The 19,543-nt window shown below is 43.8% G+C and overlaps 1 protein-coding gene and 1 long non-coding RNA gene across 2 annotated transcripts in view; one reads left to right on the top strand and one right to left on the bottom strand.

The window, feature by feature from the left end:
• Positions 1-13,882, bottom strand: part of CRIM1 (cysteine rich transmembrane BMP regulator 1) — a 162,921-nt gene extending 149,039 nt beyond the window's left edge. Inside the window, exon 1 of the mRNA XM_064158711.1 lies at positions 13,161-13,882. Coding sequence (XP_064014781.1) covers positions 13,161-13,512 — 352 coding nt within the window. The 5' untranslated portion in view covers positions 13,513-13,882. The remainder of the gene's footprint in view (positions 1-13,160) is intronic.
• A 3-nt stretch (positions 13,883-13,885) lies between these two features.
• LOC135183567 (uncharacterized) lies at positions 13,886-16,027 on the top strand. Its single transcript, XR_010305606.1, has 2 exons — positions 13,886-14,512; positions 15,047-16,027. It is a non-coding gene; the product is annotated as an uncharacterized LOC135183567 (long non-coding RNA).
• The last annotated feature ends 3,516 nt before the right edge of the window (positions 16,028-19,543 follow it).

Genomic DNA, 19,543 nt, shown 5'->3' with positions numbered 1-19,543 from the left:
AAACTGAAGAAAACAAGCTAGGCAGTATATAATCTTCGCTATAGGGCACCAGATGATTTCCCAACCTCATCTGTCAACCAAAACAAGTAGTAAAAACCAGTCAGATAGTGCACTGACTTCTAGGAACAATGAAAGGAATAAATAATCTGTTTTCAATCATTACATGCTTATATTGCACAGCAACTTTCACACTGTACCTTCTAGTCGTTCACCCCAATGTTACATGCTATTAACAAGTTCAGTACACAGATTCTGCCAAGAAACACTTCAAAAACAGTGAAGACATCTTCCAGCCACGAAGGGTGAGGTTTTCTTCACTGCTGTTTGAGTTAGCCAAAGCTGTCCTGTACTATGAGGTCACAGCAGCAGTCTGACACCCAAAAGTCTAAAATCTGATGGTAAGTAACAGTATATACATACACATACTGAGGTTGACATGTAAAGATCACAGGATGTTAGGGGTTGGAAGGGACTCAAAGCTTTAGAAAACTTTGGTAATCATCTTTGGAAGAAGAAAGTAAAACATATTATCGTTTCTGCTTTTTTTTTTCTTGCAATAAAAAAAATCACCTCCATTTTCATATATATATATGGGGGGGTGTGCATGTGTGCATATATACACAGACACATACACATCCATAGACATTATCCAACTTGCTGAATGTGCAAAATTATATATATACTTAAAAAAAGTGATGCAATTTGTTCAAAATGTTAGTATTTGAGATACCAATCCTAGGAGCAACACATGAACTGATTGCTTATTTTGCTTGAGACACAGGATCACAGGATCTTAGGCACTGGAAGACCCAAAGAGATCTTCGAGTCCAACCTCCCTGGCAGAGCAGGACTGTAATCTAGTGCAGGTCACACAGGGATGCATCCAGACAGGTCTTGAAAGTCTCCAGACAAGGAGACTCCACAACCTCTCTGGGGAGCCTGTTCCAGTGCTCTGTGACCCTTACAGTAAAGATCTCCCTCATGTTGCAGTGGAACCTCCTGTGCTGTAGTTCACATCCATTGCCTCTTGTCCTACCACAGGGAGCAAGTGAGAAGAGGCTGTGTCCTCTTTCCTGACACCCAGCCCTCAGATATTTATATACATTTAGTAGATCCCCTCTCAGACTTCTCCTCTCCAGACAAAAAAGCCCCAGGTCTCTCAGCCTTTCTACATAAGGCAATGTTCCAGTCCCTTCTTCCTTGTAGCCTTCCATTGGACTATCTCAAGTAGATCCTTGTCCCTCTTGAACTGGGGAGACAAGAACTGGATGCAGTATTCCAGGTGGGGACTCATTAGTGCAGAGTAGAGGGGCAGGAGAACCTCCCTTGATCTGCTGGACACACTCTTCTTAATGCACCTCAGGATCCCACTGACATTCTTGGCCACAAGGGCACATTGCTGTCCCGTAGTAACTTGTCCACCAGGACTCTCAGGTCCTTCTCCACAGGGCTGCTCTCCAGCAGATCACCTCCTAACCTGTGCTGGTGCAGTTTATTATTCCTTCCCAGGTGCAGGACTCTGCACTTATCCTAGTTGAATCTCATTAGGTTCCTCTGTGCCCAGCTCTCAATCTGTCCAAGTCTCGCTGAGTGGCTGCACAGCCTTCAGCTGTGTCAGCCAAGCCTCCCAGTTTGGTATGGTCAGCAAACTTGCTGAGCAGACTCTGTCCTCTCATCAGTGTCACTGTTGAACAGGACTGGATCCAACACTGATACCTGAGGGACCCCACTAGTTACAGATCTCCAGCTGGACATGGCACCATTGATCACCACTCTTTGCACTCTATTGTGTAAGCAAATACTGTCCAACCATAGAAACATGCAGAATATCCACTAACCTGCAGTTTTTCCTGGTCTGAGGAAAACTAACCAACACCTGGAAAGAGCTGCTTACCAGTTCAGTACTACAGAAAGCACCACAGCAAGTTCTCATGGGTATGCTCCCTGTAAGACCAGCTGCTTGGTTTGTTATTACTCTGTTGTAGGTTTTTGTATAAGAGCACAACAGACTGAGATTATCTTACTCAAACCAGAACAAAGTCAAAATACCCTTATGACAGAAAAGAAAAGCACTAAACAAGGAAGGGAATTTTCCTAGGGACCTCCTGATGCTTCTACTCCATAAAAACAAAGGAAGATTAGTCATTAACTGCAGGAAGTAATTTCTTTCTTATTTTGTTTTGCATGTTTTTTTTCTCTTTTTGGTTTTGATTTTTTTTTTGGGGGGGGTTGTGGGGTTTTAGTTAATATATTTTCCCAGGCAGCAACTTTCATGAGCAAGTCAAAGGAAGTGTAGATGTTTCTGAAGAGAAACTATCAAAAATGTTTTGAAGATGCTGTTTCAGTAATGCTTGGGACACTTTCATCATGAGAAGGCCATGCATGCAAAGGGAGAAGGGAAAAAAAAAAGTCATGAGACTTTGGAGAACAATAATACATCCTGTTTTTGAGAAGCCGGAATACAGGCTGGACAATTTGTATTCTACAAATCACAGCAGTAGTCCACGTAAGGATAGGAACAAAAGAGGCAAGAGCTATGCTCCAGTATGTGCTGTTTCAAATTGTGTAACCACAGTTTCATGTAGACTGGTTTAACAGTCTTAAGAAAATGGTTTGAATTACTCTCTGTTCCTGACATACAGCCTCCCCTACTACTATGTATGGGCCAGAAGCTCCATCTGTCCTAGAAGGTGCAGACCCCATGAGACACCACCACCCTACCTCCATCTCCCTAGACATGCTATGTCCACCAGCCTCCTTAGAGCAGTGCTGCATGGACAGGTGGGCATGCAGATGGTGATGACAGCACACCTGCTTTTCCATTACACCATTTCAGATCATTTGTGACCTTTTGCCCTGTGGTATTTCAGTACTATATCTGACACAGATCAGAGAGATGCCTGTTACACCCCATCTGAGGAAGTACCGACATGGCACTAAAAGCATAGCTGCTCCTTACAGCAGAATACCTCAATGACACCACACACAATGGCACTACCCACAATATTATCCAATTCCCAGAACAGTGTTTGAAATCTCACTTGCTACCTCTTCATGACTTTTGAGCTGGGAGTGGAAAAGGAGGTATACAGGATGTGCAAGGTTCACCTAAAGCATTTGGTGTCACATGCCTCAAAACGCTCAGTAGCCATTAACAGGATGGAAGAGAAGAGAAATCCCCCAATAACCCCTGAAGACTATACAGCTGACATGCTGAATCTTGAAACAGTGGTTTTCATTACTCAGAGCAAATACAAAGTAAGCCACAATCAGACAGAACGAATGCAGTTCCAGTTAAAGCCTGCACATTCACTTACAAGACTGCTTTACACACAATTTTAGTTAGGAACAAGATTTTCATCAATGATGAAGCAACCATGTAACAAGAAAAGAGGCTGTAGCCACTCAACTACCTCCAGCACATATGCCTAGAATCACTTCAAATGTTTCCAGAAGATTGGTAACTGTACCTTGAAAGTCACTCTTTGAAATTATTCCTCCACATGCAGCTCCCTACTCTCTCCAATTCACTTAGACAAGTTTCCTCTGCAGATAATCACGCAGTCTGCATTTACTGAAGTTAATTCATTCATTTTCTTCCACCACTCACATAATCACTGCTTTCTGCAAAGCAAATGTTTCAGCTTGCTAATAATTCAAGTGCTGCTCTGGATTGCCAAACTCCCAAGTCCTGCATCTAAAGCAGAGAAGAGGATTAAGGCATTAACGAGTTGAACAAGAGGTCCTTAAACAACAGGTCCAGTCTAGGAAACAGTCTGAGAAATAGGTCTCTGGTAAGCAGCATTCCATCAGTTCTTCCATGCTAAATCCTACATACCAGCACTCACTGTCCAGCACACCACAGCAGTATGCGAGGTGTGATGCTCATGACTAGAGCATTTTTCTTCTTCACTTGAAAAGCCACTTGTGTGAAAGTACACAATCACAAGAAACTAACTTGGACTCATTTTTAAAGTACATTCACTATAGTTGCATTTGCTGTTCCCATATGCAAAGGATCACCTGAAAACAGTTGCAAGTCAAAAGTACAGGGACAGATCTCCCCAGAGACTCATTCTCCACTGCTTAAATTCATACATTCTCTTCCCTCAAGTTCTCCAATCCTCCTGGTTGACACAGAATGTTCTTTTATGCCCCAACTGTTCTCTCTCTGATAACTGTGAGTATCAGCTATTGTTTGGAAAACCTTATACTATTCAGAAAGATAAAGGACCACTTGAAACCAGCAAGCAACAGACTGGAATGGTTGCTAAAGTATCCCTGCTGATAACTAATACACAAGCATTGCACTCACAATCCTCAATTACATTTAGGCATGGGGTAAACATAACTGGAGTGAACTGAATCCAATCCTGTAATTTACATTTAACTGCAGTTATTTCTGTCTTTTTAAAGCCTGACAGACAGGTTCTCAGGATGGTGAAAAAGCAAAGAGTCCATCAAATACACTCCTGATCTGAAAGTGGAACAGTGAAAGACATCTTATGGACTCGTGCATCTTTTCAAACCCTGCATTTGAAGAAGAATGGGTTTCCACAGTGACAGATAAGTGATCCTTACTGAGCCTGGTACTGCTATTTGGAAATGTGGAGAAACCTTTCAGAAGCTTCTCAATCAAACCAGATCCAAGATCTGATCCCTGCCACTCCAGTGCAGCGGTATACACAACAGCATTTTCAAATCAGTGGTATTCATTAAGATGGTATGAGACTCTGAAAGGATTCCATAGACTTTCTAAAATAAAATAAAGGAAATAGTTCTTGCCAGTAAGCTTTGGCTTCTCTTTGAACAGGAAAAAAAGAACTTCATGTTTTGGAGGAGCTGAACAATAGAAATGACTAATCATCACTAAAGAATGCCTGAAAATCAGTCTCAGACCTTGAAAAGCAGCAGAAGGAACTGCTAACCTTGAAGTGAGTTTGAGCTCATACTGGCTGCAGTCCTCTTCCCTCTCACAACTGATTCCTTAGTGAAGTCATGAATCAGAGACTGGAGCCAGCAGAAACTCCTATTGTAAGACACAGCTGAGAGTTTTATGATAAAGCAGTTTTTCCACCAACAGCTTTGAAGGGGTCTGCTTTCCAAGATAAATCTTCTTGTGGAATGCATGTCCATAGAAAAGGATTTTGCAGCCTCCTGGTAAAATTTCTAGTCAAAGCTAGAAAGCAAAACTGTACCATAACATTTAGATACCTCAAGAATACTACATATGCAAGACTTGGCCTCAAGTAACTGTTTCATCTCATTCAAACTAGAGCTTGTGCTTCAGGTGATCAAATCTCCAGTACAGCAAGAAATACTTTTCACTGCAGCAGCTCTGCACGTGTCTCAAACCAGTTAATTCATACTAAGGAATGCAGAAACTATTTAAACAAACCAGCTTTCCACTCTATTGTCAGAAACAGCGAGGTAAGGAAGGAGATAAATGGAAGTGTCAAGTGAAGCATGTGATGCAGATAACTCTTTCAAGTTTTCAGTTTTCCCTTTCCCACACAGTCTGCAATATTTCAGTCCCCCAGGTACCCTCCTCTTTAATTTTTTTTTCCCTTGAGGTTTTTGGGGGGATTTTTTTTTGGGTGGAGGAGGGGTTTTGGGGGCAAAGGGAAGGGCTAGGCAGTGAGAGAAAGAAGGATGGCTCGGTTTGGAGATTTTTGCTATTAGGGTTCCCCTCCTAAAGATGGTCTGAAATAAAAAATATTTAGTTGTGAATTTTGAACCTTAGACATTTAAGCACCTGAAAAAACAACCTGCAAATAAATTTTAATCTTATGACCAAAACTTTGTAAATAGTTGACTGAAAATATTCAACAGTGTCTGAAGGTTTCATTGGTCAGAGAGCACCTGTGCCAGTACTCCTCTGATTTGAATGAGCAGGGCTTCAGCTGTACTAGCTGATTTTTCTTCTAGCTCTAGAAAATGCTAAAGAATAATTGACAAAGACTCAGAACAGAGCTAAACCTCAGTAGTCATTTCCAAAAGGGGCTAAAACTCTGATTTTGTTGTTGCTGTTCTCAAGTTGCACTCCATATCCCACATGCTTCAGAAGCCTGCACATGTAGCAGCACACATCAGCTTCACTGCAAACAAGTTGCTGGCTGGCAGCTTGCTGAAGCTGAGATAAAACCAATAGGAGTAGTAAAATCTCTGCCCAAGACAAATTCTGAAACAGGGAATGAATAAAGCAACCTACAAGAAGAATAGTCCACACCATTAGAAGAAGTCTGATATTCTAAACCCTCTGCCGCTTCCTTCCCCCCAACCAAGTCATTACTGCAGCATCACTGAACACCAGAATTGCAGGATGCTTCAGAGAAATTACACCCAATTCACTAGTCACAGAAGACTACAGGAAAAACTCCACATACTCTGGCTTTAGAGTTAGCATCAAGGTGTTTTTGTAATACCTAACTTAGAGATAAACATCGACATAAGCGTTTCTATTATCAAAGCAGCACATCTTACGGTAGCATGTAATGCCATTATCAGTATGACTCCAGCTTTTTATCAACAGCCTATCAGAGAGGGGAAGACATAACTCTCTATGCATGCAGCCAGACTTTCTGAGGAAATACTGAACAGAGCACAACCCAGGGTGCAACAAAACAGTGCAGCTCTATTTGTTTCAAGGAGAAGCGACCCAACACACAGGCTTTTGGATTCAGAAACGTTACACTTGCCAGAGTTTTCACTTGTTAAAAACACACACCAGAGGCGTATCAGTATTGAGGTATAGAATCATAGAATCAACCAGGTTGGAAGAGACCTCCAAGATCATCCAGGCCAACCTAGCCCCCTGCCCTAGCCAGTCAACCAGACCACAGCACTAAGTGCCTCATCCAGGCTTTTCTTGAACACCCCCAGGGATGGTGACTCCACCACCTCCCTGGGCAGCCCATTCCAATGGGAAATCACTCTCTCTGCCAACAACTTCCTCCTAACATCCAGCCTATACCTACCCTGGCACAACTTGAGACTGTGTCCCCTTGTTCTATTGCTGGTTGCCTGGGAGAAGAGGCCACCCCCCACCTGGCTACAATGTCCCTTCAGGTAGTTGTAGACAGTAATAAGATCACCCCTGAGCCTCCTCTTCTCCAGGCTAAACAACCCCAGCTGCTTGGAAATGAGTAAGAACATGGAAACAGGTGCATGCACGTGAGAATGTTTACCCTCCTGTCCACTATTCTATGTTCTCTTACTCATTTTCTTACCAAAGCACTTCAGCAGTCATGGACCCGCAAGGTGTTAACACGAACTTCAGATTCTGCAATACCTGGTACACCCAGTGAAAGCTGTCAGAGACTGAATATTGCCTCTGATAAAAGGTGTGAACTTCTTTCCCTCATCTCAATATGTTCTAAAAGTTTACTTCTCCTGAAGAGGGCTAGCCTGTTTAGACTAGGGCTCAGTCAGGGACCATTTTTTAATCAATATGTTTATGTAAAAAGGCTATCTAGATTAAATTCCACAAAGTTATCTTTCCACCTCAGTTTATATTCCCATATACATAATATTTCTATGTCAGCCTAAGTTATTTTCCAAACTGCATGCATAGACACCAAAAGGGTATGCAATATTGTTAGACTATGCAGCCAGTGTTGAAACTCTGAATTCACCATTTTCAAGTTCACATTCCATGTGGATTAAATCCATTCTGAAATGAAAGCAGTTTACAAGGTGCAAAAAATGTTTAGTAGGTCACTTCTACAAAGCATTTAATCCATTAAAACAGAGGGAAAAAATGCTACAAACTTTACTGAGATGAAGAATCCTTGAGAGTGCAAAGGAAAGAGGGGAAGAAGGTGGCACTCTTGAACCATATGAGTGGATTAATTATTGCATAATACACCTGTCAGTCAAATGGCATTTTGGTTGGCTAAGTACTATGCAAGTAGTTACATTATGCAAGTATTCTTGAATCAGCTAGAGGGTACTTAAAGCTGCAAATGTGCTTAGGTGGGGCAGAAATTATTATCTGACATGTCTGGAGGTAGTTAAAACCTTTCATAAGAAGCATTTTGGAGAACCTGATGAAATGACTATTTATCAGGGTTGCCCAGGGAGACTGTGGATGCTCTCTCCCTGGAGGTGTTCAAGGTCACGTTGGATGAGGCCTTGAGTGATCTGTTCTAGTGGGAGGTGTCCCTACCTATGGCAGGGGAGTGGAACTGGATGATCTTTGAGGTCACTTCCCACCTAAACAATTCTATGATTCCCATGGGGAAAATCTCACATCAGTAGAGAATGCCTGAGAGAATCATATGAGATCAAGTGGTTCAAAAAAAGTGATTATTCCTCTTCAGCTAAATGATTTATTCTTTCAGCCTATCCACAATGAGATTTCTTGCTGTCAACTGTGTGGATCCACAGGAGCAAAACTCTAACAACATCTGCATCTATACCCATTCTCATACTTTCTGATTTTTTTTCCATTTAATTTTTTGTTAAAATACTGAAGTGATGTTTAAATTGAATCACAATCCCTAGAAACACAGAGCAAACTGTTTCCAAGTCAAATATGCACCTGATCTAATTCAAATTCCATGCCATATTCAAAGTTGCATGTTCTTATTGATGTTGAGGTTTCAGTAATGACAAGACAGTAGAAATAGTTTACAAGTTATCCAGCCTGTGCATAAGAAGTCAGCATGTGCCTAGTAAGTGTTTTCTATGGTGCAGGTGAAGGGGACTGTTAAATATGGTGATGGTTAGCATGTCAAAAACTGAACATTTGCCATCAAAGAGTTCCTTTTCATTCCAGTTTCACAAGTTGAGCAATATTTGTGATTTTTTTTTCTGACACCATGAATAATTTTTCAATTGTTTTCCCCCCACAGTTTGGATTGCTGACAGCCTTCAAACAAGTGTTTTGACTGTCTTCATGCCAACAATTATTTGGTGCATCACTTAACACTGATTAAGTTCCCAACTAGATCATCAGTTCTAACACTTAATGTTAGCAGAGCAATCTCTCTGTACACACATAGATAGCAGAACTAGTTGGACATTTCCCCAGCCATTCACTATACAACAGAGGGAAAAAAAACACAAAACCCCCCAAAAATTAAGAGATCTGGGCAGCATTATTCCAGTCAAACCAATCTGAACAACTGGGTTACCCACATGCAACTTCTAAATTGCATGAACTTCAGTAGCTTGCATTCAAAGCAAGACACTACCTGATCTTTCAAGGTCTGCACTGCATCACAGGCCAGGCAGCCAAGCCAAGCACAGAAATGTGGGTTTTTTTTGTCTCCAGACACAACGTTCCACAGCTTTGGGTCAGTTGGCCCATTAGCATGGGACTGAAAACAAGCTCTTCCTAGGGATACTAGATACAGAAGTTAAAAGCAACAGCACTACATGTCATAAAAAGTGCTAGGAAACCTTTAAGAATTTGTTCTCACTTCAGAAAAGCAGAAGATAACTACCTTATGCCAAATGCCAAAACCCTTTAGCTCCCCTCTTCCAACTTTTGAAAGAAGTGCTGGATTGCCAAAGTTTCATTTCTTCTTGTCAGCTCCAGTTCCACTGCATTTTGGTTACACACAACATACTGTGTTCTTACATATCATACTTTATTATGTGTTTCTACAGAAGGAAGTTTAGTCCTTGGTAGGCTTAAAACTGGGTGTAGAACACCAAGGCTCTCTCAACTTGCCCTAAAAAAAAACCTCAGGCAGACTGTAATGCTCCAAGCTCCCAAAGAAAAGCTGTTCAGAAAAGACCAGGACAAGCCACAGCAGGGCAAGCTTCTACAATCATCCTAGAGGATTAACTTGCATACTTCCCTATCTGCTACAATACCTTCCTCCTGGTCTCATGGGAATCCCAGCTCAGAAGCTACATGCCAGGCAGAAAAGCCACAAGCATTCCAGCAAACCTTAAATTACCTACAGTGAGCAAAAAGAATAGAGAAATAACTGTTTACCCTCCTCCCCCTAAAAGAACACACAAACAAACAAAAACACATGCACACAGAGAAAAGGAATTCAACAAAACACCACACAAACACACATACCACATCTCTAACTCTACCAAGCCCAAGCAAATAAACAACAACAAAAAAAAAACCCAAACACAGAAGTGCTACATATTATTGGTTACTTACTGGAGCAGAAATAGTTCTTTCCAGTGGCTACCTACAGGCTAATTAATATGGAAGTGTGCTCTAAAAGGTACCTAAGAAGACAGTGAGACAAGCAGTTTTGTTAACTATGCATTTCAAATACACTGCAAAACCTTATGTTTGCATTACACTGGTAAAAAAGAATAATTTCAGCTCATTTTCAGTTTTATTTTATATGCTGCTGTTACAGATTAGAATAGTTCAGCAAAGCAATCAAGGCCTCTTCACCAGAAACTCCTTCAAAGGCAGAGGCCAAGGGCAGTCCCAGCTCTGAGCTCAAAATTTCTCAATGCTAACAGTGTTTGAAAGGGGCTGTAGGCTCTCAACACCTCAGCTGCACCCTCAGAAAGCCAACAGAGGCTGTGGGTGTGCAGTCTCTCAAGAGTGCCCTTCCAGAAGGGTACCCTCCTGCACCAGGGAAACTGACCTCAGAATTGTTCTTTACTAAGAATATTAACTACATTCAGGAAGAACACTTACATACTTATGGATAATACTATCAATTATGCCTTAGAACCGCATAAAGATGTGAACAGTTAAGGCAGCAACATGAACAAGAATGTCCTTCAGGTTTCAGAAGGATAAAGATTCCAGAATCAGCAACAGATTTATCAGTAAGCCCTGGTTTAACAAAGACTGTTCCATTTCTGTTTTCCAAGGGAGAGGCTACCAATGACAGATGCCACAGAGGCTTCACTTATGGCGAGTGTGGTAAATACTGAAACGGACAGGTATTTTTACCTGCTGTAATATCACTTCAACATTTTCTGTAGCCTAGTACGTGCTGATACTCTGAAATAAGGCACTATTGAAGCTTCAAAAATGATATAAAAATATGCTTATAACTGTAGCCAGTAGGGGTCATTTCAGCGTAAAAAATTGCAGTCAAAGAAAAGGCAGAAGATAGAAAGAAGAGTAAAAACATCCATTTCTATTCACATAGTTCTGTAAGTCACTTCCATTTCTTATCCCCCCAAATGGAGGCAGGAAAGGGTTTGCACTCACAGTAGACTGAATAGAAAGTAGTAGCTTTTATTCCAATAATGAATAAAGGCACAGCTTAGTACTCCCACGTCAGGCATCACCAGTCTAGTCTGTTACACATGTGCCTGTAAACTGCACAAACGTATGGATCATCACAATCAGAAAACAGAGCTACTCAACCTCACTTTAGTAATCTGAGGTAATACATTAAGCCCCCCTTTTCCTTGCTGCCACCCCTTGTGCACAACACACACCATGCAGATCACGACACTACTTCTGTTGCTTAGAATAAAGGCAGATTCTCTAACAGGTATTCCAGGGCTATTTATTAGGCTGACAGCTCACCTCGGTTGCTTTTCATTTATGAGAATGAAAATTAAATAGATAAGTTATCTCCCTGAGTATTCCTACAGGGACAGCTGGAACTAGTTCCTAACCACAACATTAATTGAAATGCAATCTTGCCAACAAATGCTTCATACTATTTTCAACAGTAGATGGGACGTGTTACAAGCTGAACTACAGTAACGTACAGATTGCATCACTTCGAAGGAATGAAGTACTCCTAAACTGCCAGAGACATCCGTACTGTGATACAGTAAGGGAGCTGGAATATTAAAACGTTTAATGATTGCAGGCTTTCAGTTCCTTTAATGGGGGATAAGGGAGAGGGAGGAGGGGGAGGGGGGCTTAGCCTGTTTAAGCCAAGCTTTTAGTTGAAAACATGCAAAAAGAGAAAGCCATGCAAAATCTGATAGGTTTTAAAAAGTATCTTTCCCCTCTTTACTTATACTTGCCTATTCACAAAAACTTTCCCAATACATATTAAAAATAATACTGAAAGAAACCGCAGCAACGTACATATTCAACAACATTGTTTCAGCCAAGGTCTTCAAAGTAGGTTTGGACCATTTTTAACTAGCAACAGACCTTTTAACCCTGAAGCTCGCCCTACCCAAGCAGCAGCCGCAAAAGCTGATGGCATCGGTTCTAGCACAGGCACGGCACACTGGCCTGGTCTGCTGTGGTTTGCAATTCATTTGTTAGGAAGGCAAATAGCGTTTGAAACCAAGAATGAGTACCAGGACAAAGGTCACCTGCCCACTATATATGAAGCGTTTTATCTCTCTCAGAACAGTGCATCATTTTAAATCCGGTTATTTTGGACAGATGCTGCCGCCTCGCCAGGTCTCCGTACTTTCTATCGCCCTCTGCCCGCCAAGAGGAGACCACCTCCCGCTCCCTTCCAGAACTGTCGAAGCTCCCAGTCCGACTCTACTATACATTTAGACATATCCTAAACTCCTAGTTATTTATAATCTCTTTACAGCGCCATATTTGCCCTTAGCTTGGGGGAAAAGGCAGATGGAGGTAAAGGACAAACAGACTAAAAACCGATCTTTTGCAAAACTGTATAAAAAAAAAATCTGAGGGACGCTGACAGACACAGAAGTGGAGAAGGTAGAGTCCTCTTGCATGTCATACCAATACATCAACTCAAAATCAGTCAGCAGGAAACAGGAATTACTTTGAGAGGAGTTCTGCCAAAGGGGTTCCTTCCTCCCCGTCGATGCACCATCGGGAAAAAAAATACATCCCTTATCATCACATACAGAGCAGAACAGACGGGGAGATATTAAGTAACAGGAACAGGAAGGAAAACTTCACAACATATGATCAGCCTTTGTGTTTCCTTACAGAGAAGGGAATCCGGAACAGGCATCATGTGTGCACGACTGACCCCGGCCGATCTCCAGCTGCCAAACCCTTCCCAAGTCCTTTATGAAGGAGCATTGGCTGGGCATCAGCAGTTGGTATAAGCTATTAGCAAACCACTGAAGCCCTACAGAAAAGTGGGAAGTAGAAACACCTAGAAGTTTAGGCTAAGGATATTAAGGATAAAACTTTTAAACAGAGGGAAGGGGATGTTAGGCAGCAAAGGTTGAAATACACGCTTGCAGATGCGACAGGCGAGCAGAGGGTCCCTCCACCCCGAGGAATGGATGCACGATGCCCCGTCGTCTCTCACCTTCGCAGACGCCCACTTCGTACTCGGTGATGGAGTCTCCGTTTAGTGGCGGTCGGATGACACAGCGCAACCCCCGGTCGCAAGCTCCGTGCAGCCCGTAGACTCCCCCGCAGCTCTCGTTACGCTGCCGAGCGCACATAAAACAGCAACCGCAGATCCCGAGCACGATGCTACCGGGGCAGCTCTTAGGTTCTTCGCATTTGGATTCGTCGCAGGGTAAGCAGACGAGAGCCCGCGTACCCGACTCGCCCAGCAGCAGGGCCAGCAGGAACAGCCACCCCGCCACCGCCAGGTGCCAGCCGCCGTCTCCTCCCGGGCGTCTCCTCCCCACCGAGACTGCTGCCAGGTACATCCCGGCCGCCGCAGCCCGGCCTGGGCCGGGGGGAGCTTCTCGGAAGCTCCCTCGCTGGGCGGCGGACCCGAGCGTGCCGCTGTTCCTTCCCGCCGCCCCCACCTCCGGCCCCCCGAGGAAAGTTTCCTCTCGCGGCAGCAGCTGCTTCAGCCAAACTTCTTCGCCGGGAGGCAGCTCCACCCGCAGCTTCCTTCGGGAAGAGGCGTCCGTCAGCCTGTTCGTTCCTCACCCGTCGGCTCCTGGTCCCGCAACACCGTTCGCACGAGCGGCTGCTGTTCAGTTCCCGGCTGCGACGCCTGCTTCCACCCAGCTCGCTGCCCAAGTCCCGACTCGCCTCCTGCTTGCTACTCGCCCTGCTCCGAGTGCGCCCTCTACGCTTCCCCCATTGGGCGGTGACCACTTTCACCCCGCCCGGGCTGCCTTCTAGCGCGCCCTCATTGGATGACGTTCAGGCTGGACCCACCCGCTCCTCCTCCCGCCTTCCCCACATTCCCCCCCCACCCTGCGGCCCCAGATCCTAGAGCTGGGGAATGAGGCAACGGAGGCGAGGAGCAGCTTGGGCCCCACATCAGCCGACACCTCCCCAACGCTCTTCTCCTCTCCTCTCTCCCCTCCCCCTTCCCGCCCAGTGCCACTTCGAACACGGAGCGAAGCGGCCGCGGCGCTACAAGATCGGAGGGACTGGGTCTCGGCGGCCTGGGGGAGACATCTGCTTCTGTGAGACATTGGAAGTGGAAAGAGAGAGAGCCCCAAGAAAGGCACAGCCACAACAGGGCGACGACGAGGAGAGCCGCCAAAAGGGCCTCGCGTCCGCGGCAGCGAGAGCCTCCTCTTCCCCCGCTTGTTCCCCCGAGGGGCGCGGGGATCCGGGACGGGAAGCAGCTCAGCTCACTGTCGCCCTGACGCCACGGCAGGGCTCTCGGCCTCGTCCCGGCAGCCAGGCCCTCTCTCGTGCCCCGGTGCCCTGTGGTGCGGAGCCGTGACTGACCTGGTCCGCGGGGTGAGATTGGGACTGCAGCGCTGCACTTAGCTGCTGCCGCTCAGGTGTAACGACAGCGGTGGTGAAGCGCGTTGTTGGGTCGCCTGTCTGTGCGCTTGTAAACAAGAGCGACTGGCTCGGACCAGTGGTCTTCACTGGCTCAGGGACAAGAGCGCCCGCGGCTACCAGCTCGTGTTCCTGTCGAGAGGCTGCCGTCGCTGCCCAGAGCCAGCACGCGTGCCTCAGGAGCGGCGCCGGGCGGGCAGCGGCGGCCCTGCCGGCGCCCGGTGCGCTGGGACAGCGCGGGACAGAACCGCAGCCTGGGCAGAGCTGCAGCCGCAGCAGCAGCTGCCGCAGCGCGGGTCTGGCGGCAGGGGTAGGAGCCCGGCAGTGTCCGTCGGCGAGTGAGGGCCAGCAGGCGGCAGCGGTCCGGTGGAGCGCGGCGGGGTGAGCCGCTTGCCCCAGACCGCGACGAAGGGACCGGAGGGAAAACAAACCGAACTGTGTTGCTTAAAGGCAAACCGCTGACTTGTCTACGCTCGCTGCCTCCTGCAGGCTGCTGCTACCGGGCGAAAAGGATGGCAAGTACGCGGGAGGTCGTTGCCTTGGCACTGGCAGCCCCTAGGAATAACCGAAGAGCAGGATTCCTACTATGTCACGCACTGCCCTGCCTTGCCTTGCCCAGGGTGCGAAGGCGACTCTGGGAGCAGTGTATTCCGCTGTTAGAGATGCCTTGAAGCTGTGGCGATTGAGAGAATGATTTAACTCCATGGGTGGGATTGTGTCAACTGCTTGGTGTTGAGCCTGGAAAGCCTTGGGCCGCACATAATGGTGCCAGTGATGTGGGAAAGTTTAGGAAAGAGGTTCTAGAGACTTGATACAGGTTATTCGGAGTGCCAACTTAGGGCTTCTACGGTTTCTTTAGACCCACTTTAGCAGGACCAGTCCTCGTGTCAACAAAGGGGCTGCCGTGTGAAGGCAAAACTCCCCTTCGGCAAGGCAAAGTTCCTACGAGTGACAGAAGAGATTGCAGCAGTAGCACCCCTTTTTGGTGTGTTTTGAAACGAAAAATTCACTATCATTTACTCCTGCCTAAATCGCTACTAGGTAGCAAAGGTTCCGTGTTGCTAGTCCAGGCCCATTACTACTAGACACAGTGCAGCCCTGTAACATGACCCTAAAAGCCAAAGCATTTCTCGTATTTATTAAAAATAGTTACATTTTTATCATATGAGAAGAGCTAATTATTCTAGTCCACTCAAAAAAATAACTAAACTGTTACAAGATTGGTTTTCAAGAGCTACAGATGTTTTACTTAGCCCCAAGAGTTTGCAAGGCATTATTTTTTTCAGTGAAAAGTTCATTATTCAATATTGTGATAAAATACTATCAATACAGCATACATCACATGGATTAGAGCCATTCAGCTGCGCTACCTGAATAACAAATGGACAATGAGAAGCAGCCATCTACTGGGCATCAATGTTTGAACTGATACTATGCTATTTTTAAATAGATCTGTGAAGTAAATGACAAGCTGATCTCAATAAAGGCGTGTAAAAAACACCCAAACAACCAAAAAAACCCATACCCAATGCATATGTTTGAGAACAACCAAAGCCATTTTCTGTTCCTGTGTTCTGGAAAGCCTGAAGTCTGGAAAGCCCTTTGAGGGTGATATCAGACAAGTGCTTGAATTCTAAATGCCTCAGCAAATGGGCAGTACTCAAGGGTAAAACAACACACCAAGCAAGAAGTTTTGTATTGTTTCCTCAAACATGCAGGTTCTTGCCTCAGCCCTCTTGTATCAGTTTGCTGAAGCACCTGCAGAGGTCAGAGTACTTTTGATTCACCAGAAGTTTCCACCAAAAACCTCATAGCGATTTGGATGAGAACAGTTTGTAAAAATGTACTGCTTCCTGTGAACTCCAAACACTGGTTCTTGGTCCAGTCTTTTACAGACGAGGCACATGAAGGGGGTTTACCTTCTTTGTATAATGTTGCTGAGATTGCTTTTTGAATAAGACATAAAGTTCCTGCAGCTCTGTTTTTAAAACACTGTTCACAAGCCCAGGATTATGCAGAGGAATCAAAAAAAAATTATTCCACTAACAGAGGATGCTATACAATAAAAGATCAGTGACTCAAGTCCAATAAGCTTAGTTTGAGAAAAGTGAACTGATTATGGTGTTTTAATCCCTTCATGTGGAAAAATTAACTGGTCTATGAAAAAGATGTAGGTATTTTTCCAGGACTTGTGAACATAGCCAGCACAGAAATCCCAGACATGTTGGATTGCATGCACAGGCAGTTCCAGTATTTCCCAGACATGCCAGACCTACCAGTCATGTACTGTACTGATGTGCAGTATACTCAGTGCACAAAGAATTCATTGGACCTACTGTGCCTGTTTGCCTGTGTGGGAATGAACAAAGAAGCGCTAGAAGCAGTACAAAAACAGATGAAGAGGAAAGCTATGGACAGCTTAGATAAGAATGTTGTAGGGCCCTGAGAAAAAGAGAGCAAACTTTTCAGCTGACTGCCAAATGAGAGAGGCTTCAGCTGGGAGCAGGATTAGTACTCTTCTTCGTACACTGTTTACCCACTGATAGCTGCATGTAAGGGAGCAAACTACAGAAACATTTACAGAAACATTACGAAAAGTCACAAACTGCCTGTGCTTATCCTTGTGTTTCCCTTTTCTGGCCCCAGGAATCTGGATACTTTGTTGCACAGTGGCACAGATTCAACAGGAAAGGTAGATAAGAATCCATACAGACAATGAGGTTCTCCTTGGAAATCAGCAAATCTGGTATCTGATGACTTTACAGAGCAAGTGAATATCCCTATTTTCCCTAGCAAGAAGCAATGAAGGATCTTTAGAGGGAACCTTCTGCTTCTTGCTGCCTCTTGATGTTTGAAGAGTCTACTAATCCAAATAGTTTAGGAGTAAGTAGATTCAACTACTGAAGTGAAATCCAACTCTTAATTTCCTCTAGAAACAGATGAATAAATTCTGCTGAATACATCTGTGAGAGGAAGAAAAGCATCCTGATAAACAGAATGTTAGCGTTGTATCAAAGCCACATCTGGGCAGTATAACTCCATTGGTCATCACGTAATGGTGACAGTGATATAAGAAAACTGCTACTCCCTCTCCATCTGAATATATAGTGATATTCACTCTAATGACATCTGAAATAGAGATTTCATTTGATGACACAGGTGAAGGTAACATTTATACCACCATCAATAAAAGCACATTCCACCACACAAACACACCCAAACATTAAGTAAAATATCCAAATGTCTCCATTTCAATAATAATAATAAATGTTTCTGCCATGTTGGTGTATACTGGGAACTTCTTATGTATTTCTGAGTTCTGGGAACAATGTCACTGTATATACTAGTTAGTGATGGTCAAAATAGCAGCGACACAAGAATACGTGGACATAGCAGCCAAAATCAAAGCTGTTTATTGCTATAGCAGCAGTCTTCTTCTATGCCATTCTACAAATTGTGGTAACTTTACCAGTTGTGGAATACAGTGATTGGATAAAATACTGGTTTTAACATTCTTATTGGATAACAGTGAGGTGTTGGCTATCTTGGCACAGACTACTTTCAGTTCTTTGTTCTAAATTTGCTATGCTTCTATGCAAATGTTACTCAAAGCAAGCATACCAGTTTATTACGTTCCTAACCTCAATCTCCCTGTGTCAAGAGTACACAAGGATGCACTCTAGCTGACTTCTTTCCTCAGTTCCCCCAAACACTGATGATTTTAATAGTAAATTAGTACTTTTTTTTATGTGTAAATGTTTTGTTTCTTCTCTGTGCCTCATTGTGTCTTTGTTGCAGATTAAATTCCTTTTTCATTGTTTAGTCTGTTATGATGGTTTGTGTCTTCTTTGCAGCAGTCTCCTGACATAAAGTCTTCCATAAACAGGTTATACACATGAGTAATCTCTACTCCCAGAAAAATAGGATGAAGATGAAACCTGTCACTAGTGCAAGCAGTGCTGAGCCAGTCTCAAACACACAAGAATAATTTCTCTCTTCCTCACAGAGCTATCATGGGCTTATTACATTAGCAGCTGCAAGGTGTTTCAAAACCCTTAAATGGAAAATGGTGGGAAATGGGGAAAGCAAATGTGAGAACCTATTTTAACATAAATAATCTTTTTAACAATCGTTTTGAACCAGTTCATAATAAATAAATATCCCATCAGGCAGTGCCTTTTGGTTTTTTTCAGCCCTATAAGCTTTTCCTCTTACTTGAACTTCTAGATTGGGACAGCTCAGTAGTTCAAAATTTCAGTCTGAAATGACTGTCAGGCAGAATTGTTTGTAGCTTTTTCCTAATCCATCTGATTACTCATATAGAACATAGAAATAAAAGGACCTGCTTTTTTCTGTGGCCTTAGAGAAGCTGCATAAGCAATTTTCAAATGCAATTACACGATGGATTTACTTGTACATGCTTTTACACAAGTTCAGAAATTAGATTAGTAAAAATTGCAAATAAGCTACAAACAAATAGGACTTACAGGTGCAGCTCTTCACATGGCACTTAAATCACTGAAATTGTTGTGCATTCACCCTAAAGATTTTTTTTTTCAGATCTGAACATTTTAGAATATATATCTTAAAATTGCAAGGGTTAAAAGATCTGGGAGTTCTATTTAAGGCTATCTACCAAGAACATATGAGAAGAAATAACTGCTGTATCTAGAAGAGTAAGTTTGTATTTCAACTGATCACACTCAAGGTCATGTTGGTTTTAACTTTAGCACCAAGAAAATATTTTTAATAAATCAGCAGAGTTAGCAAGGAAGAATTAATGTCAGTTTTCAAAATAAGAGAAGTCTTTCAAACTGCTGTGTTTAAAAGGATTCTATGTTTTTGTTTTTAATTACATAAAATCTGGGCACCAGAAAAGTAGGTGGATTAGGGCCTGGAACACAAATCCTATGAGGAGAGGTTGAGGGAACTGGGCCTGTTTAGCCTGGAGAAGAGGAGGCTCAGGGGTGATCTTATTACTGTCTA

Source organism: Pogoniulus pusillus, chromosome 18 (genome assembly GCF_015220805.1).
Source record: "Pogoniulus pusillus isolate bPogPus1 chromosome 18, bPogPus1.pri, whole genome shotgun sequence".
Taxonomy (NCBI): domain Eukaryota; kingdom Metazoa; phylum Chordata; class Aves; order Piciformes; family Lybiidae; genus Pogoniulus; species Pogoniulus pusillus.
This window is presented reverse-complemented; position numbering and strand designations above follow the sequence as displayed.